This window comes from Panthera pardus, unplaced genomic scaffold (assembly GCF_024362965.1).
Source record: "Panthera pardus isolate Hobbes unplaced genomic scaffold, ASM2436296v1 HiC_scaffold_24, whole genome shotgun sequence".
NCBI lineage: Eukaryota > Metazoa > Chordata > Mammalia > Carnivora > Felidae > Panthera > Panthera pardus.
In genome coordinates, this window is record NW_026526810.1 from 45,561,987 (window position 1) to 45,582,461 (window position 20,475).

The following is a 20,475-nucleotide window of genomic DNA, read 5'->3' on the forward strand; positions in this document are numbered from 1 at the left end:
TTGGAAATTGAATGAGACTAAAAGATTTAGCTTTTGCAGTCTGCCTTTGGTTCACCAAATGGCCCCATGAACAGTAGTTCCCATTCTAAATAGAACTCAGTAATTAGAAGAGCTTCACCTTTCACTGAAGGAAACTGTAGATTCTGCTTCTATTATGTCCAGTTTTAGGCAATGATGTTTATTAATCTAAATTATCCAGATATTTCCCTCACTGTCCTCTTTTTCCATTTGCATATGATGTAGAAATGTGATCTTAATTAATCCAGTTCTCTAGGTCATTCTGTTTCTATGTGAACAACCCATGCTATGTTGACAATTGGTCAACAAAAACTCATTAAGCATATACTAAATGCCAGGTACTATGTAAGTACAGATGTGAACAAGACAGACAGATGTGATCTCCATTAATTTTTTGCATAACTATAAATATTTAGGTGCTTGGCACTAATATGCCAGGAGTCAACATCTTTGCACAAAAACAGTCTTTGTCTTGGTGACATGCAGAAGAGTAGTAAAGCTGTGACCATCCCTCAGAGATAGTTGAGTATGCTAACACTGGCTGTAATAAGATTGTGCGTAATTGCTTTACCCCAGGACATTAACATAAAGAGCAAAAGTGGGGACTGTCCAAGGCTGGGTGTATGTCACAGAGGGTGAATCACATTGGATGGAGAAAAGAGCTTACTTGAGTTACAGTCACTCATCGTTTAGACCCTGAAATAGCATTCTGACTGATTAGTGTTTTCAGGGTGAATCAGAGACTGCATAACTCTAGCCTTTAATACTCTGGCTAACTGTCTGATCATTTTCATAGGTTCCTTACAGGTATTTTCAGCCATTTGGTTTTGGGCCCCGTAGCTGTGCAGGAAAATACATCGCCATGGTGATGCTGAAAGTCATCCTGGTTACACTTCTGAGACGATTCCACGTGCAGACTTTGCAAGGAGAGTGTATTGAAAATATGCAGAAAAAACATGGCTTGTCCTTACACCCAGATGAGACTGGCAACTTGCTGGAAATGGTTTTTACCCCAAGACATTCAGAAAAGTGCCTCAAACACTAAAGAAGGTTGATCAGTACCTACTCTGGAGCATTTCTCATCAGTAGTTCACATGGAAATCGCCCGTCTTTACCAGGTAGTATCATCCTCACAGTGGACATTTGGTGGCCTGTGCCATTTTATAGGCATACCTCATATGGGCTGTCAGCAAGCCAGGAAACATTGGTTGTCTGTTCTTGTCCAAACCAGAGAAACAGACTTCCAAAGAAAATAGAGGCCAACAGTTTGCAGGGGAAATGGTCAATTCCACAAAACAGGCTTTGGAAAAGATAGGCCATGAGCAAAACTTATGTCCGCCTTCCCACAAAATCCCCACTGCCCTGCCCCAAGAACATTTTAATGTCTGGGGCGGAAGCACTCAAGTCCATTAGAAAGACCAGGCTGGTGTCTGGGTATTTAGGGCCAAACATACCTGCTAATGTGAATAAAAGTGTTTTTATTTAGTTTTTAGTGGTAGGGTCTACAACATTCATATTCTTTGGAGAAATGCTTACAAATTCAGCATTTGACTTTTCCTATGAATTATTAAATAAACTCTTGATTATCCACAGGTGACTTGTCTGTGGCAAAAGTTAAATAGGAGACTCTCCTTTCCCAGTCTCTCAATTCATGCCTCAGCCAATTACCTCCACTACAATAGATATCAATTTGGGTGATACAAAGTAATTTAATAATAGCCTAAGTAAAATATAATTAGGACCACCCATCTGTTATAGGGGGGAAAAAATCACACAATGCATTTCAAATTCAAATAAAAATTATTTTCTTCATGTTTGCATCCTTGCTTAGCTCCATTAGTGCTAACCAAGAGATAACTTTAAATAATGGCATCTGTTAATTCTTATAACAGCCCCCAGTGATTTGAGGCAGGAAAAGTCCTCTATATCTATATCTAATTCTCCAACCCAGTGGGCTCAAACCCATTCCATCTTCTTTCTCCCTCAACAGTCTTCCCTTCTCTTTCTTTCCCTTATCCCAAAGTCAATAGCAACAGATCAGTGGAGAATATGGTCAGGGTAGAACCCCTGCAATCATCTTTTATCCTACCTCGGATTTAATAGTTATCTTAGAGATTTAACAGCTATTGAGTTTATTGAATCATTACACATAGCCATGGATAAAATGCACACCTTATAATTAGCTCTTTAAAGAGAATCAAGTAGATGAGTTAATTTTCCAAATACCACTTTACTTGTGTTATATAGCCAATATGATTCTATCTGCTGAATGCCATTTAAAAATTAAACATCATTTGCAAAAATTAAGCTCATTACCGTTGAGTCAACCACCAACTCCACATTTGAATATTCTCCTCATCCTCCTGTTTGGCAATAAAATAACAACTGAGTATAAAATGAGAGTGTAAGCTCCTTGACAGCAGCTCTTTTCTTTCTCTTACAATCCATCTCAATCCCCCATTCTGACTCCCCAGAAGGAAGGATAGCACTGAATAGACACTCTTGCTCATAGAACCCCTAACTGACCCCAGAATTCAACTAAAGAGAAGTCAGGTATTCTAAGATTTCAAGGATAGGTAACAGTAAAGAGGAAAATATTTGAACTTGGAATTATTTGGATCATCCATATGGCCTAAACATACACATAAATATGCCTATGTACTTGACTATATCCATAGTTGGGTCTGGACAATCATCCAAATAGTTCAGCCCCCTGAAATAACGGCCAGGATTTTAGATTTTAATGTATCTAAGTTAATTCTCTTGATGACTGTTAACACACTTTGCCTCTGGCTGGAGCTTCACAGTAGAGGAAAAGACTTCAGATTAGTGTACTTCACCCATCCAGTTCCCTTGGAACATCTATTGTATTTTGTATGTATATATGTATCCAAGGCCTACGTTTACATGATCAAAGTCAAACAGAGGGTTTATATAGTTGTATACCAATATTGTGGATACAAAAATATTCTGGGGAAAAACTAGGGGTGGGGGTGGGGGCAGGGGAAGAATAGGAAGAGGGCAAATGCTGGTTCGAATGATCCAAGCAAACTCTTCCAGAATCAAATTATCTGGGTAATCATTCAAATTTTCTCTCTGCTTAGCCTGTACCGACAAATCCCATATGTTTGTACAGGTTTGGCCTAAAGTATTTGGAATACTGTTGATTTTTCATTAGGCTTATCAACATATATTTGAAAATCCTGTTTTCTCTTCAGAATTTTGCCTCATTGTCCTGTACTTGTTACTCTTGAATGTGCCGTGGATTCTGTTTTTACCAGTTTTCAAAGAACTGGAGTATATAAATTGTCAGTGAAATGCATGCATTATAAGGGCTCTATTATTGTAAAATTGTGAGGACAATTGTGCCCTCCCATCCTCAGGTGTACTGGACATCCCCCTCTGCCTTTATTGACCTCCCACTTTTTCCTACTCCAAGTGGAAAACAATCACATACAGAAAGCCCCACATATCAAGAAATGTCAGTTGGAAGTTGTCACTTTTATTTCTAAACATCACCTTTTGCCTGTCGTGGTGCTAATATTCTAGTAAGTGTGTGGCCTTTGCCCACTAAAAAGAATACTAGCTGGAACCTCCTCAATCTCCTGTATCAGCTGGGCTTTGTGACTGAATCTCTCACCCATATTTGCAGAAGGATTTGCTAAGTTAAATTTTGTCAAAGTAATAAGTGGAATGGAATTTGTGGTACTTTCAGTTGGACTTAGCTCAAAAAAAGCAAAGTCAGGGCTGAACTCTCCAGGGCTCAACAGATAGGGCGTAGCTGAGTGAACTCCCTCATTTGCTTTCTGCAGCTTTTAACAGATGTCGGCCCATGTCTGGAGAGCCAACGGCCATACCCTATTTCCATCAGGCCAATCAAACAAGCAGAATGCATTTACACAAGTCAACCTGGTCAACAAGTCCAGCCCATTAGGGATACTCTGCCCCTTTCTCTTCTCCCAAGAAATTATTTTAAAGCATAAAACAAATGGGAATTATCACAAGACTATAATTATAAAAAATATTATAAGAATAACCTTGAGGGACGCCTGGGTAGCTCAGTTGGTGAAATATCCAATTATTGATTTCAGCTTAGGTCAATGATCTCCCAGTTTGTGGAATCAAGCCCCATGTTGGGCTCTGCACTGACAGCATGGACCCAACTTGGGATTCTCTCTCTCTCTCTCTCTCTCTCTCTCTCTCTCTCTCTCTCTCTCTCTCTCTCTCTGCCCTTCCCCTGCTCACACTCTCTCTCTCTCTCTAAAATAAAATAAAAAAATACTTTAAAAAAAAATAAGCTTGAATCTACTCTAATCATAACCAAAAGCAAATGTTTCACAAACTTCAGTATTTTTATTTACAGTAGCCCCCCTTTATCCATAGCTTCACTTCTGCAGTTTCAGTGACCCACGGTCAATGGCGGTCAGGAAGAAGATGATGCTCCTGACTTACTGTCAGAAAGTCAATAGTAGCCTAGTACTAGGTCACAATGCCTGCATCAATTCACCTCAATCCATCTCACCATGTAGGCATTTTATCATCTCACATCAACACAGTGCAGTTGTGAGTGCAGTACAGGGTGAGTGCAGGGTGAGTGCAGTACAAGAAGATATTTTGAGGGAGACAGGAAGAGACCACATTCACAAACCTTCTATTACAGTCTATTGTTATAATTGTTATATTTTATTATTAGCTATTGTTTTAATCTCTTACTGTGTTTAATTTATAAATTAAACTTTATCATAGGAATGCCTGTACAGGAAGAAAACAGTATGTATAGGGTTTTGGTACAATCCATCGTTTCAGGTATCCCCTGTGGGTCTTAGAACATATTCCTCATGAATGAGGTGGACTACTGTATTAGTAAAATATTTCCTGCAATGAAGATCTTAAGTTACAAGACATGGAAATTGAGCCTATGACCCAGGTGATTTTTTTAGGTTCCTTTCAGCTCTGTGACTTATTTATAAGGAGTCTTTACAAGGAATCTTGACTCACCCTTTTTGTAAATGTATAGTTGGAGCAAGCTGTTCAATCTCACCATACCTCAGTTTTCTCATCAATCCAATGGGGATAATAATTACTTCATAAGGTTGCCATGAGGATTACAAGGGAAGATTCATGTGAAGCTCTTGGCATAGTGTCTGGTACAGGGCAACCTCTCACTATGCATAGGAATAATAATGATGATGCTCAGTAGTTAGGCTGACTCATGACATTCTCAAACCTTTTCTCATGCAGTAGAGATGGCAGAAGATGTGCCAGATGCTTCCACATCCATTATCTCATTGTAAGCTTCATGACAACTCTCACATTAGTATGATTGCCCCAGTAAGCCCCACATTGTATCCATGAAAACAGAGTCAGGGAGTATGGGAGACTTGCTCTCAAGTCCACCACTCCTTCCAAAGCCTTGGCCGCTTCATCAAGCTGCTTCTTTGCAACGGGACTCATCGCTGGAAGGCTGAAGAGGCCAGTCCTGGCTTCTCAGCTCTTCCACCTTGTGATGACAGGTAAACCCCTTTCAAGACTTGCTCAATTCTTGCCTCCTTACCCACAGAATTTGAAGCAGGAAATATCTCAGCTTCTTCATCCATAAAATCGGATGATTCTGCCTTACCCACCCCCCACATAGGTATGTTTGGAGGATCTTTCTCAAAAAAGTAATGCTATAAAAATTCACTTAGTATAAGGTGCGGGATCTAACATGTGGATGCCAACATCTGCCTCAACAGAAAATTATCAGTCCCTAGACTAGTCCCTAACCACTAGGAACACTTCTAGTGTTGCACAATTTCAATTCATTTCAGATGTGGTACTATAGGAAAAAATAAGAGAGTGGAGGACAAAATAGTAACTTACTATAAATACACCATGGGCAAACCAGACCTTATAATGGCCATAAAATCACCTCTATTTTGGCCAAATTCAAAAATGCTAAGAAACCCATTATGATGAACAGCTGTTAAGCAATTTCTTCATTTGGCAAAGATTCCTGGTATGAGTGAAATATTCAGCCACTCTCTCATTATTTCCAAGTAGCCAGAGGTTGGCATGGAGGAGATACAATCAGACACAGGGCACAGAGGCAGCCTCTTCCAGCCTCTTCCAAGCCTTAAGCTTGGATGGATAAGTAGCTGAGCACATCGCCCTTTTGCCTCCTTCCCACTCCAGTTAATTGTGAAAGTGTGTTGATTTTTCAGACCAAGAAAACAATAATGACTGCATTTACTTTCTTATTCTATTAAGCCCTTTATCATTCCACTTAATTCTCCCAACAATATTATGAGGCAGGTATTACTCCCATTTTCAGATAAATTCCCCCATCTATCCATTTATATTCCCTTGCTACCTGCTTGCCAGAATTTCTCACTCACACCCACACATACCTCAACACACATGGTCAGTGTCTTAGATTCTCTTGTCAAAACCTGCTCTCAAAAAAATTTTTTATGTCTGCTTTTATCTAATCTGCTTTTTAAAAAGATTTTATTTTTAAGTAATCACCACACCCAATATAAGACTTGAACTCACAACCCCGAGATCAAGAGTCACATACTCTACCACCTGAGCCAACCAGGCACCCCTCTAATCTGCTTTTTAAATCTACCTAAGTTATAAATGGTAAAGCAAAGCTAAGGCTTGAAATATTATCCTCCATTCCAACATAGATTTTTGTCCACAGGATTTCCCAAAAGAATTACAGACATCAGCAAGATGGGCTTATGGAAGGAGAGGAGGGAAAAGAAGGTAGCACCTTCAAGAACCCCTTAAAAATGATAGCACCTACTTCACCCACACATGAAGCTGGTCTCACCTAAACAGTGATATCTAGGTTGTAAGGGGTCCTGAATCAGAATGTCTAGAGGAGCCAGGCAGGTAACATAAATCAGATGATTGGGCTAGCTTTAAGTAGAGCTTGTGTAAGAAAAGGGGAATGGGTCCCCTAAAGGTATTCAAGTTCAAAGTTCTTAAAACACAGTGCCAGCCAAACCAGTCATCCTTGAGCTGGATCAGGCCCATTGTTTAAGGCGTGAAACATCAATCCTTTTCACATCCATCATTTTATTAGCACTCCCTACCCACCCAGCCATCCAATGAGGAAGACAAGAAGTCTCCACTTCATTCATTGATCAGGAAACTGAAGCACAGGGAGTTCATGTGGTTTGTCCAATGTCACACAGTAAGGGTCACATCTAGGATCCCCGCCAGGGATCCCAGCTTCAAGTCTACGAGCTGTTTGAAGTCACCCAGCCCAATGCCCCTTCATAGCTGGGCATCTCCTAAAGATTATCTCAGTGTCCTCTCGCTGATCTGAACCTTGGTGGACCATCTGTAAACACGGATTACACCAGAGGAAGTCTATAGTCATTTCCAATGCTTTCCTTCTAAGTTGTTTCTTTGCTTCATAAACAACACCATTTTGCCTTTATGTCTAAGCTCTAATAAACTGAGCATATTGGTCACTGAAGGGATGATCTGGGCATCCACTGCACATCAACTGCAGAGTACAAGCCCCAAAACACTAATAAGTCTGAATGCTGCCCTAACTTACTGCTGCCAGGCCATGGGATATTCATGGAACACATTTCACTCACACTTTATGCCCTACTGGAACTCACAGGCAAACCAATACATTTACTGAAACAAATAGTTTTTTCCTGAGTGGCCTTGGTTTCATACTCAAACTAACGGATCACTAAGATCAACAGTCCCTCCCTTCCCTCCTGAAATTAATGCTCTCTCTGGCATCCCTACCACCCTTCCCAAAGGCAGCTTGCTGCTTTTACTGCTTGTATAGCTCTAGGAAAAACCAAAAACATGCAAGAGAAATGAACTCTCACTTTGGAAAAATCTCTGCCTGCGATAATGCAGGAGTGCCTGACACATCTTTGTGTGTGGTCCTTCAGGCAAGTGTGAAGAGCAAAGAGATGTTATAAATCATTAAGATGCCACAACTAACAAGTGCTTCTTCCAAGTGCTGACCATGTCCAGCTTATATCATTTAAACCTCACAACAATCATGCAAGAGATTATTCCCCATTTTGCAAATGATAAAGCTGATTCTCGAAGAGTAACTTGCCCACACTCTCTTACCTAGAAATTTGAACCCTCTGACTTATCCCAAAATCTATGATTGTTTCCTGTGTGCTACATCTACTAAAAGTGGGATTTTATCCTTTTTAAAATCAAATATAGTAAGTTTTCATTGATATAAGTATTAACATTGGGGGATGGGGTGGCAGAAAATGAGGTCTTGAGAATACTGATGAATTTTTGCCCCTATCTGAGCCCTGGCCAGCCATGTTACCATGGGGATAATTCCAAAAACAATGAGGGGGGACTTGTCCTGTCTCTCCAACCACCAGTCAATAGTGAGTCAAACCAGTTATATTAATTTGGCTCTATTAAGGAATCAAAGTAAATTGATCGATACATTTTCTCTAGCCATCCATATTTTCTTCATCTTAGTGCCTGGCACACAGCATGAACTATGTTTTCAGATGACACACTTCCTGCTAGGCACCCTCTGAAGCCTTTATGAGCATGTTCCCTGTAAGACCACTTGGTTTAGGAGCATTTAACAAGAGCAGATCAAGAAAAAGCTCTTGGAATAACCTGCTTTTCACTCAGCTTTAGGAAGATGTACCCTCAATGCTGATACCTTCTCAAAGCTCCTAGTTATTTATGACACAAATTCAGATAATTTAAAAGTGGCCATAAAGGCAATCAAAGAAGCTTCCCTCTTTTAATCATACACACACAAAAAGAAAGAAAATAAGTTAATCTACCACCTCTTTCAAAAGCTCTTGCAATGATAGATTATGGAAATAAAAGTGACTTAAGTTCATTTGGATGAAACATTTACATCTCTTCTTGTTAGGAATTAATCATATCTCAAGGTTTCAAGAGAAATTCATTATATGATTTTCACTATTTTCAAAGATTTCATGGAATGTGGAGCAGACACAATCCACCACCTATAAACCTTGAAGGCTTAGAGGTTTACAAACTTTACCTAAGTAAGGCCTCACAGCTCCTAGGCAGCAAGATGAGGAAGATGCTCAGACTCCTGGTTTTCAGTCCAGTGCACGCTTACTAAACTCTCGTTTTCCTTTCCAGAAGGCTCAGGGTACTCTCTGCCTAGCATGGAGGGCTGTTCATTGCCTCTGTGGTGGTACCCAAGGATGAGGTCTAAATTTCATTCAGCCTTAGAGGCCACCTCCCAGTGCAGGGTACTGCCTGACCTCTGCTCCCAGCCTGGCCCCGGCCCTGCCTTCCTAATGCATAAAGCAAGACTATGCCTCAGACTAGCTGTGCACAGCAATGGCAGAAATGGAAAAAGACCTCTTTCCCCTTAATGAATGCAGCTGACTGCTTCAATGCTTCATTCCACCAAGGTCTGGATGTGGGCCAGCCTTAGTCTACTTGGCCCATATTCAAATTGCTTTTTCACCATGAATTATGGTTCTATTCATTATGGGGGAAATTGAGGAAAATGTATTGGCACATGAGGTTTTCAAGTCATCCTGCATTTCTAAGGGTCTGGCATCAAGCTTGCAGTAAAAACACAGTCATGAGATGCACAGATGGGGGAGACATGAGTTGAAAACTTTTTCTTTTCTTCTTTATAAAAAAAATTACTATCATCATAAAATACACATAACATAAAATTTACCAACTTAATCATCTTTAATTGTACAGTTCAGTAGTATTAGGTATATTCACACTGTTGTGCAACTATCACCAACATCCATCTCCAGAACTCTTTCATTTTGTAAAACTGAAACTCTATATCCACTTAATGATAACTTCCCATTCTCTCTGCCCCACAGACCCTGATGACCATCATTCTACTTTGCATCTCTATGAATTTGACTATTCTAGGTACCTCGCATAAATAGAATCCTACAGTGTCTGTCTTTTTGTGACTGGATGCTTTCACTTAGTATAATGTCCTCAATGTTCATCCACGTTGTAGGATATGTCAGACTTTCCTTCCTTTTTAAGGCTGAATAATATTCCACTGCATGGATATATCACATTTTGTTTATCTATTCATCTATTGATGGATGTTGGTATCTAGTCTATGGAGTTCAAGTTAAACAAACACAAACATCAGCTTTTTGTTCAATAGAAAAAGGTTTACCTATCTGATTTGAACATTTACCTCGCGGCAGCAGATGTGGAATGACCATGGTGGGGAAATTAGCTCAGTGAAGCTGGAGGGCAAGGAATGAAGAACTTAGAAGGCACTCTGCATACAGGAAAGCAGATGAGAGGATGGCAGTAGGTTGTGTGATGACACAAGAAGGGATAAAAAAAAAAGTGCTGGCTAACACAGATTAGCCCCCTGGGACCCTCAGATTTGACACGTGAGCTGGGACTTCTAGACATCCAGGCTGTCTACGTGACACAGACAAGTATATGGAAGCTACACCCTCACTATAGTGCTTCCCAAGCATAAAACAGTAAAAATGACATTATTTTAAATCCCAGTTATCCTAAGAGGTCTTGGATAGATTTTGAAAAATTATATGTTTTTCCAATTATTTGTTCCACACAATTTTCCAGGGGTTCCCTTATCTATGCTTGAATTGACATAATCTGAGGGAGACCCTAAAATTATATTGTTAGTTGATGTTTCTAGAAGATTCCATTTGAATTATTTCCCTAAATTTCAAGTTATTAGACACTGTAATGAAAAAGTTTATTAATGTATGCCAATACCAAGAGTATTGTCCTCTGAACACAATTCTAAAGAAAGCTTTCCAAAAATGTTCTGAGCAGTGACAGCATCATTAGATCATCATTAGTATGATCCTCAAGCTGAATATAGATGTTTCGGATGTCTACTGAAAAACAGTCTCATTCCTATAAATTACATCTTCTTCAGGGGCTTAGTACTGTCTATTTTTTAAAATATTTTCAGGATATTTCCTAACAAGAGGATAATTTTGACACCAGATGACTAGTGTGCCAATTTTTATTTTTCAACTGAGTCAAGTGTCATTAGCTTTGTAGTTGAAATCAAGATAGAAACAGATTAAATTCAGTTACTAAGATCCAAAGTTGAAAATAACCAGAAAACCAGAAAAGATAGTCCCAGAGTTGGCCAATGTCCAGTCCTGCCCTCTCCCAGGAGAGCCAGCTCCTGTTTGTTCCCATTTCTGGACATGTTTTTCTGAATACCACATGTGGATTCTGAGTTTTACACTAAGTATGGCAGAGTTTCATTAAGATGTAGTAGTGTGCTATTTTTCCTCTACTTTTTATTATCTGGTATCATAAATATGTTCCAGTTTAAAGTAGGAAAGCAATATTTTTGTTGATACTGAGGTACTCAATACCATTCCTCAATGTACATGGCCATCAGCACACGCAAATGTATCTTTAATGTGACTGTGACTGTTCTTTTGGTAAATGTGGTGTTGACAAACTAAGTGCTATGAATTTTCCTTTTTGTTCCCTGTATAAACTGTCCATTTGTTAAAAAGTACTATCTCTATTGTAATTATAAAGACTGATTTCATCTTCAAGGAATCCAGAAATCAGAATTTACAAAGTGGCGCTCATGATGAGATAAACATGGATAGGGAGAGTCAGCATTTAAAAATTTTATAGCACCACGTTATCCAAATACACGATCAGAGGATTCATCTCAATGAATATTGTAGGAACTGGTTTAGGCATTTCTAATTTCATTTTCTAGTATTTTATCTTATCACATTTTTTTAGGTGTCAGTTCATGATGGGTTGAAAATTAAGAAAAATAATTTGCCCTTCACCACAAAAGCTCTGCTTTAGACCCTATGTGGGGCTGAATCAATGTGTATACTTTGTGTGCTCCAAAGGAAATACAAAAATCCTTTGGAAGCTCTTATTACCCCAGACACTACCAGGGTTGAACATGAGGTCATGTTCATAGCAATATCCACATCCAGTAGTTCTAACTCTCACTCCTGCCCTACAGGAACTCCAGCCCCCACATTTCTTTCAGGGCTCCTTAGGTATCCACCACTGGACCACATCAACTTTTATGTGTCTCTCCAGATTTCCTTGACACCAGCTTTCCCCAGAACGTCAGCCATTTGCTCAAATGGAAAGTGCCAGAAGCTTCCATCTCCTCATTTCCTAATACTGCTGGCTGTCTCAGCTTCCCCTGGATTGAGGGCTTGGTCCTAGCTCACTCCCCATCATTCCTGCCCACAGCCAGAGCCTCAGCAGCCCTGCACCCAGATGCCGGGTCATCCAACCTGACCCATGGGGCTCTGGCCCCTTTCACTGCTTCTGGATCCTTTGAAGCACTGTGCTTAGGTATGGGGGTCTGGCTTCCCCAGAAGCTGCTGGAGAAGATCATTGACCCAACCTGGAAGTACAAGGGTAAAACAGGAGACAGAAGGGAGCTGGCAGGTAAATTCCTCTACCTCCCTCCCCAGCAAGTTCTAATGCTTTGTGGTTCTGCACATTATAAAAAGCTTTTCCCACACATCCTGCTTTTATTCTTCACTATTACCATCCCCACCTCAGTGGGTTCAGGGAAGATAAGGTTCAGGGACGATAAGATTTGTCCAAATATGCCACACACATACACACAGGTACAGACCAGTTAGTGTAGAACAAGCCAGTGCCAGCTTAGACTAGGATCTGCACCAAGAGGCTTGAGTAAGGGACATGTAGCCATATGTAAGAAATCCAGTACAGAACTATTCCAGAAGGAGAAGAAATGTTTCCATCAGAAAGAAGGGGTGAGAGGGCTTGTCTTGCCTGACACTGCCTTCTTCTGGAATTAATGACCACTGTCTGAACTCTCAGGCCTTGCACATTTCTGATGGGGTAAATCCTGAGCCTGGGGTGGACCTGACTGACCCTGGGTTCCAGCCCAGCCACATGCTGGCTAAGTGACCGTGGACCTTGTAGATCTCTGGGCTCAATTCCCTCACACGCATGTGGGTGATAGAAATACTTTCCTCACAGAGTTGTTCTATGACTCAGAATGCTTTGCAAATTATCACATTGTGCAAAGATTGGTTATTACATCAGACGCCATCTTTAGTGCCCAAAGAAATCCCATATAAGTTGTTGGTTTCGGCTACTTCTCTCTTTCTCCATCCTGAATTTGGTCTTGCCAGTAGGAGGAAGACAAGCTAGACTGAATGCCAAGAAGTACAGCCCAGTTTACTTTCCGAACCATAAGATTCCCATTTTCAGTTAGTGTGAGCCTGGAGACCTCATACAAAGGTGCTAAGGTTTGGCTCAGGGTAGGGAAGAATGCAAGTTATCTGGCCACAGAGGGATGCAGGCCAGAGAGCGGGAATAGGGTTTGTGGAGGAAGTTTAGGGTTAGGAGGTGAGGTCCAAGAAGACCCAACTGAGGGAGATCTTCAAAGGACTTGGAGGTGGAGATCTACGACTAAAGGCCCACTAGAGCCAAGTAATACAATGCCTTGTTTTGCAAATGAGGGAACAGCCCCGGAGAGGACACCTGCCACTCTGGGTAAATGGCCCTCCTGAGACTAGAACCCAGGTCTCCTGACTCTTGTTCCAACGCTTTCTAAAACTGACATTTACCTCCTCCATGCTGCCTCCACCCTAGATCAAGAGACAAGGTGGACTAGACTTGCCAACACAGCAACCAATTTTAAACAGCCTATCCTAAGACATTTCAATTTTTCAGAGCACAGGTCCCAGTGTGAGGTTTGGGTAACATACCCCCTCTCCCCAACACCAGCAGAAGAGCGCTCGCAGGGCCTCACTCTGATCAAAGACCTCCTATAGCCAGCTGCAGGGATTGCCCTGTTATCCTCATGTCTGCCAGCAGGGGGCAGACACGGAAAAGGTTTGTCAGCTTTGGAGTTTGGCAGCTTCCCCTAGACGGGAGGGCGGCCTCCCTTGGTTTCCAGCAGGGCCTCTCACCAAATGGGGCTCCCAGACAGGATCCAGTAGTAAAAAGGCCAGTATGATTGGTTTTACTGTCTAGTAAAATGAAAATATTCATAAATGTTCATTTGCTCTATCATTTCAGATTCCTTAGTGCCTAAGCTGGCTGGCTCCAGACAGGGCACTTGATTTTAAATCATCACCAGACCACAGAAGAGCTGTGACCTGGGGGAGTTACTCTCTACACTTGACTTCCACATTTGAAAATGAAGGGAGGACAAAAAAGATTTTTAAAAATAATTTAACAAAGAAAAATAAGGGAACCACAGTGCCCACCTTTGGAGTTGTTGATGGGCACAGATTAGAATTTACCTGCCACATAGTCAAGCACTCAGGTGTATTAGCCAGCAGCTAATAGTGATGTAACTTTATCAACTTAGCCCTTAAATACTTATTAAGCACTTACTATGCATGAGGCCCTAAGCCAGGTGTTTAGGAGATAGAATAATGAATAAGACATTTCTTCAAAAATATCACAATTATTATCTCTTATCTATTTTATCTTTTTTCTATTATCTTCACAGTAACTCTATAATCTCTTTGATTTCTTTTATTGTCCTTGTTGTAAGGAAGCTCAGTACCAGATCTGAAGACCAACCTGCCGTTTTGTCCCCACTGGCCAGCAGATGTGCATTTTTCTTTTTGGTTGGTTCTCACATTCTATTTATATTCTTATTTTACTAAGTCACCATATAAATCTTTGACCTGGCCTGTTCCGTTTAAGGGTGTGGGCTTGCTGCTTTGCTGACAGGAAGCTCTGGTCAGAGAATGGAGCACTCTGGGGAAAGGAGGGTGCCAGCCTGGAAAAAAAAAAAATCCTTATTTACAGGTAAGGAAGTGGCTAATGAGGCCTGAGAGAAAGGGGGATGAAGCAGAAACAGCAACAGTCAAAACACCTCTGAGAAAGACAGGGTCTGGTCTCCTTATAGGAGGGGAAAAAAGTGGGTAACAATACAAAATGCACACCACCCAGGGCCACCTCCTAGTGTGGCAGAAAACAGGGGGAAGGGAAGGCCACCCGAGGTGCACACTAACAAGCACAAGTTTGGGGAAAAGTTCCTTTGTATGCATTTCAGCGGGGAGGCGAAAGGGGTAGACAAGAAGCAATAAGTTTCTCATCAAGAGATAAAGAAGAGTGGGGAGCAGAAATCACTGTCCCTGAAGAACAAAGACCTGAAGGGCTCAGCTCCTCCCACAGCTGAGTCTCCAGACTCCCCAGTGATTGCGAGATGGCCTCAGATCACTGATCCTCCAGGCTCTCCCACCCTCCCCTCCTTCCATGAACCAGGATGCACAGAAGGAGCTAGTTACCACATATGTTAGAAATACAGCAGGGCTGCCATTGGCCTTGCTCAGCACGTGTTGAACAGGCCCGCAGATGGGCCGGCACACTTGACCTGAAGGAAGAAAAGGAACAAAAGCCAAGTTGCTGATTGTGGCAAAGAAGAAGCAGACTGACCCATCTGTTAAGAAAATGTCAGGACCATCCAACTCACAACGTTACTTTTATAAACTAAGCACAGCCCACAAAAAACATGTGTCTCCGTGGGCCAAAAGGTATGGGCTGAAACCATAAATTGGAAACTATCAAAATGCCTATCAAGTATAGAATAGAGAAATGAACTGCATTTTCATACAGCAACAAGAATGAATAAACTTACAAGTACTTACAACAAAATGGGTGAACCTCATAAGCAAAATGTTGAACGGAAGAAGCCAGACACAAAAGAATGCAGACTTTGTGGCTGACTTTGTGGCTGCCTTCACATAAAGAACAAAGACAGGCAAAATTGTGGTGACAGAAGTCAAGGCAGTAGCTGTCCTTGAGGGCATTGACTGGAAAGGGGCACAAGTTGGTTTCTGGGGTGCTGGCCATGTTCTTACATGTTTATATGCATATGTGTTCACTCTGAAAATTCATTGAGCTGTGCATTTTTCTATATTAGATTTCAATGAAATATCAGAACAAACAACCACACAAGAAGAACCTGGGGTCATGAGCACAGCAGGTCCCAAGGAGAGCAGTGGACCCTATGGTACCCCACTATGGTGCCAAACAGGAGTAGAAGGTGAACAGGCAGTGAGGAGTGACCACCAACCCAGTAGCTGGCTTCTTAGGGTAGTCAGCCAACTCAAGCAGACATCACAACTTGGTCACACTAGAGAGGCTAAGAAGCACCTGGCACCTGCCATTTCATGACTGCTTGAGTGTGGCAGCAGAACCAAACTGCCCAGGTTTGAATTCCAGCTCCACCATATGACCCAGTAGTATGACCTTAGGTCAGTGCCTTAAAAACCCAGTGTCTCAGTTTCCATATGTATAAAACAGAGGGGATGATAGGATGAATACATTAAATTTGCAACAGTGCCAAGCACTTTAATCCTCACACCTGCCATATGAAGTAGACTCTAGGATTAAGTGATTTCAGTGGAGCTCCACGCCTAGTAAATGCAAATGGAGATCTGAACCCAAGGTCTGCCTGGTTCCAAAGCCCACAGTGTAAGGCTTCCCAAGAAAAAGAGGGACAGCTCTCACCCAGAAACCACAAATAGGGAAGATGGCCCAAGGAAAATCATTCAAATGCAAGGAAAATGTAAGACTTTGGAATAAGCAAAGGAGATTACTGGAAAACCTTCCAATGGGATGTTGGAGCCTTTGCATATCTGATTCTATGGGAGTTCTGTGCCTTTCGTTGCTCTCAAGTTACTTTACAACTCTGAAAATTGCATACAAGGGATAGCAATGCAAAGAATTCTTGTCTGAAGACATGGAAATAAACTCTGCCACTTCCCCACAAAACATAATAAATCAAGTTTCAAGTCCATATATAAAGTTACTTCAACATTCCTTTATCCCTTGCAAATCTGTGGTTCTTTTGACTTCGCCTTTGAACCAGTTACATCTAACCAATTCCCTCCATTAGTGACTTAAATAAAATCTTTGACATGTGTTCACTTTATGTTTGCATGAGAATCATGACTTTCCTTTTTTTTTTTTTTTTTTTTTTTTAGTTCTCTAACACATGGAAAACAGGTTCAGATTTGTGGCCCCAGGATTTCCTGAGGAAGATCCACTCTTTGCTCTACTGAAATCTGCCAGCAGGAGACTAGATCACCCTCAGGGGGTAGGTTTGAAGCCAGGGCCCCAGGTTTGGCCCTGTGCTCTGCTCCCTGGCCAAGGTTGGCAAGGAGAATGGAAGCCTCGCTGTACCTTGGAATAAACTCTGGCAATGAAGGCTGAGAGGGGATGGATTCTGGCAAAGCCAAGGCACCCTCCCAAGCTGCCTAGTAGCTCAGGGGACTGCAAAAAAGAAACAAATGGGTCTGACTGGGAGGCAAAACCACTGAATTCTGAACCCTTAGGGGTTTAAGTCTTTCTCTGCCCATTTCCTAGATCTGTAACCTTGACAAATTATTTAAATTCCCCAAGTTTCATTTCTTCCTACTTAAAATGTGGATAATACCACAGTATCTGCCTCACATTCTGCCTGGATGTTGGTTGAGACCTCAGCTAGAACATCTCCACATGGCCTCTCCCTGCGGTATATCTGTGTGGCATGGTTTGGGCTTCCACATCATGGCGGTGGGTTACAGTGGTGTGTGTATACATGCATGAGACCTAGACCTGCAGCAGCCACTTTGTAAGGAAGGGAGATACCCCAAAACAAGTTCTGCACACTGAAGATGGCAAAACAGAGCTGGAAAGAACCTGAAGCACTGAATTGATCTAGAGCACTCTACCTCAAACATCCTATTCAGCGAAATAAAATGGATTTTCCATATTGCTTAAACCAGTTTGAACTGAGATTTTCTGCTGTTGCTGCTAAAGGCAGCATCATTGAATCAGGTCTCCATATCTGCCACTCCTCTGGTGGGCTGCACACTCCCGGAAAGAGAGCGGGAGCTGGAGTCACCACCAAGGACAACCGAAGTTCTGCTTCCAGCAAATAGCTGCTGCCTCCCAGCCCAGCTGGAGCCTGGGGCCCTCTGTCCATTTATGCCATGAGTCTCTGAGCCATGTTCAGGTGCTTGGCACTTTCATCCGTAAAGGCAAGGAATCAATTCTTGCAATTATCAAGAACTTACACTCAGGGGCAGGAGGGGGAAAGCAGGATAGTTCTGATGTGGGTAACTTTATGGGATCAAACAAAAAACACCCTAAAAATCCTTCAGATGTGGCTCTGCCACTGACTCCAAGGGACTTGCTTGTCTTAAGCTGTATGTGTGATGACAAGAGATGCTACAAGTGCCCGAGACACATCCCTTTGCACCGTCCAGTGCACTCCAGCCAACCTCAAACTGCCAGTCTATACACCTGTGCCTGGAGCTCTTTTTCAGAACTGTGGAAAGCCCTTCAGCTCACATGCAAGCAAGTTTCATTAGTGCCCAGAATTAACACCCCAAGGAGCAGCCCTCAGCATATGGTCTGGAAGTTTATGTACAAATGCCCTGGCTCTCTTGCCCTGGGCACAAGCATTCTGAGGTGCGTGTTTGACACTGTTTTTCACAGGACTGAGCTCTGTGATGGCTAGTGTGGCAACACAACCTTTGTTGACTGCCTTCCTTCCCTGAATCACTTTCCTACCGGAGTTCTTAGTCCTTCCCAATTACCTGTGCCCAAATCTTTGTCTCAGCATCTGTTCTGGGGGAGCCCAAACTAAGGCAATGATCACAGGGGAGTGGTCAGGGAATGTGGGGAAGGAAGTGGAGGGGAAGTCCCTGAGGGATAAAGTAGCAACCTAGCCACAGTCTTCTCTCTATTGGGAAGCGCTGGAGGCATAAAACCAAGGCTTTTGAGAATTGCCAATTGGGAGATGAGCCTCCTAAGTTTTCAAGGCCCACTGGTTGATTATGAGTGCTCAGTTGGTAAGGCTCTATCTCTATCTCTATCTCTTATCTCTATCTCTATCTCTATCTATCTCTATCTCTCTCTCTCTATCTCTCTCTATCTGTGTGTGTGTGTCATGACACTGTTAATGTGGTTCTGATTAGATTCTAATCCTGGCAGCACCCTTGGGTAGCATTTTACACTGACAATCCACTCATCCATTTGGCCCTCATCTCCCTGCAGCTGAGGGAACCTCTCAGCAGTGAGCAGCATCGAGAATGGATCCTCTTTTGTTCTTATCTATTCAATGTGTTTATTTTCAAGATTGCGTTTGTGGAAAGCATTTAAACAGCACCATTTAGAAGAAAACAAAAGTCACCAGATGGAAAAATAGAATAAAAAACATGCACATACAAAAAATCCCCCAAGCAATATAGGCAGGGCAGCGGGAGTTATTGTGCTGCTGTTGTGGATAATGCAGCTGTGTTGGAAAAGCTATCTGCCTTTGACAGCATAGAATTTTCAAGAGAGAATGGGACACAGGTCAATAGATTTCCATGCTGCAGTTCACTTCTTGAGAAAGTTTAACAAACCTTCCTTCTTCCTCCCTCTAGTAAAGACAGAACAGTTACTAGGATTACCGTATATATTGAATTATAAAGTATAGGCAATTCTTTCTTGAAATATGCCTTCCAGCCAGCCCATATCTTATTTGGACAAGCCTTATTTTCAAGAGCCTGAGCAACACCTTTAGCCACAGGCTGGCTGCAAAGCCAGGCTGATAGGAAAGCAAGAGATGGTGGCTGCTTCTGAAGATAAGGCTCACATTACTTTCTGCCTCTTTGAGAAATCCCCCTCACACCCCACTGCCAAACGCAACACAATTTTGCCTACACTAGGGGTTGAAAAACTGTACCAATATGCCAAGGGTGGCAGAAAGGCCAACTTTCATTCACAAGTAGACCCTGGCCATTGCTTCTTCCTTGCATTTCGTTGTCCCAATGGCCAACACAGGGAGAGGAAAGATGGCGGTGTGAATAGGTCCACCAGTCAGGCCTGGTGTTCTAGATCCTGTGAGGATTCTTAACATTAATTTTCCCTGGACTGATCTTAACTGGACTCTCATCCTCCCGTGCATAGCCATGCTGAATCCCATGTGTCGGGGGCATCCCTCCATCTGCCCAGAAGAGGAATCCAATCACAGATAGCAGCAGTGGGACATTATATAGCATGGTGGCTCTGGCAGTGGGAGGGAAATATATTGGCTTTGTAGTTAGACAGTCCTGCCCCACCATTTATCAACTGTGTGACACTCAGTAATTTATTTAACCTCTCTGACCTTCAATTTCTCTAGCTGTAAACAGTGGGTCCTACCTGATAGTTAATTTGAAGATTAAAATAATATAAAACACTGATGCCTAACGCATCATGAGCTCTCTATAAATGGCAGCTCCTACTACTACTGTGGGAATCTGGCTGTGGTTTCTAACACTGTAAGCAAGTATGGGCTAATAAGAGCTGTTTCCACAATTGTCATTTTTAGGGGCAGTTAATGTGATTGCAACTGTGGGTCTTCAAGCAGAAGCAGTGATGCTTACTGGAGAACCCAACTGGGATTTCACATTAAGAAAGCAATCCCATTATGTAAAGAATGGCATGGTGGGCTCTGGGTGGATGGTTAGAACAGCT

The 20,475-nt window shown here is 42.0% G+C and overlaps 1 protein-coding gene and 1 long non-coding RNA gene across 2 annotated transcripts in view; one reads left to right on the top strand and one right to left on the bottom strand.

The window, feature by feature from the left end:
* The window catches only part of CYP19A1 (cytochrome P450 family 19 subfamily A member 1), a 38,645-nt gene extending 36,866 nt beyond the window's left edge, over positions 1–1,779 (top strand). Inside the window, exon 9 of the mRNA XM_053889068.1 lies at positions 815–1,779. Coding sequence (XP_053745043.1) covers positions 815–1,063 — 249 coding nt within the window. The 3' untranslated portion in view covers positions 1,064–1,779. The remainder of the gene's footprint in view (positions 1–814) is intronic.
* LOC109262993 (uncharacterized) overlaps positions 1–20,475 on the bottom strand; it is a 116,240-nt gene that overhangs the window by 23,488 nt on the left and 72,277 nt on the right. The gene's annotated exons all lie outside the window — the stretch shown is intronic.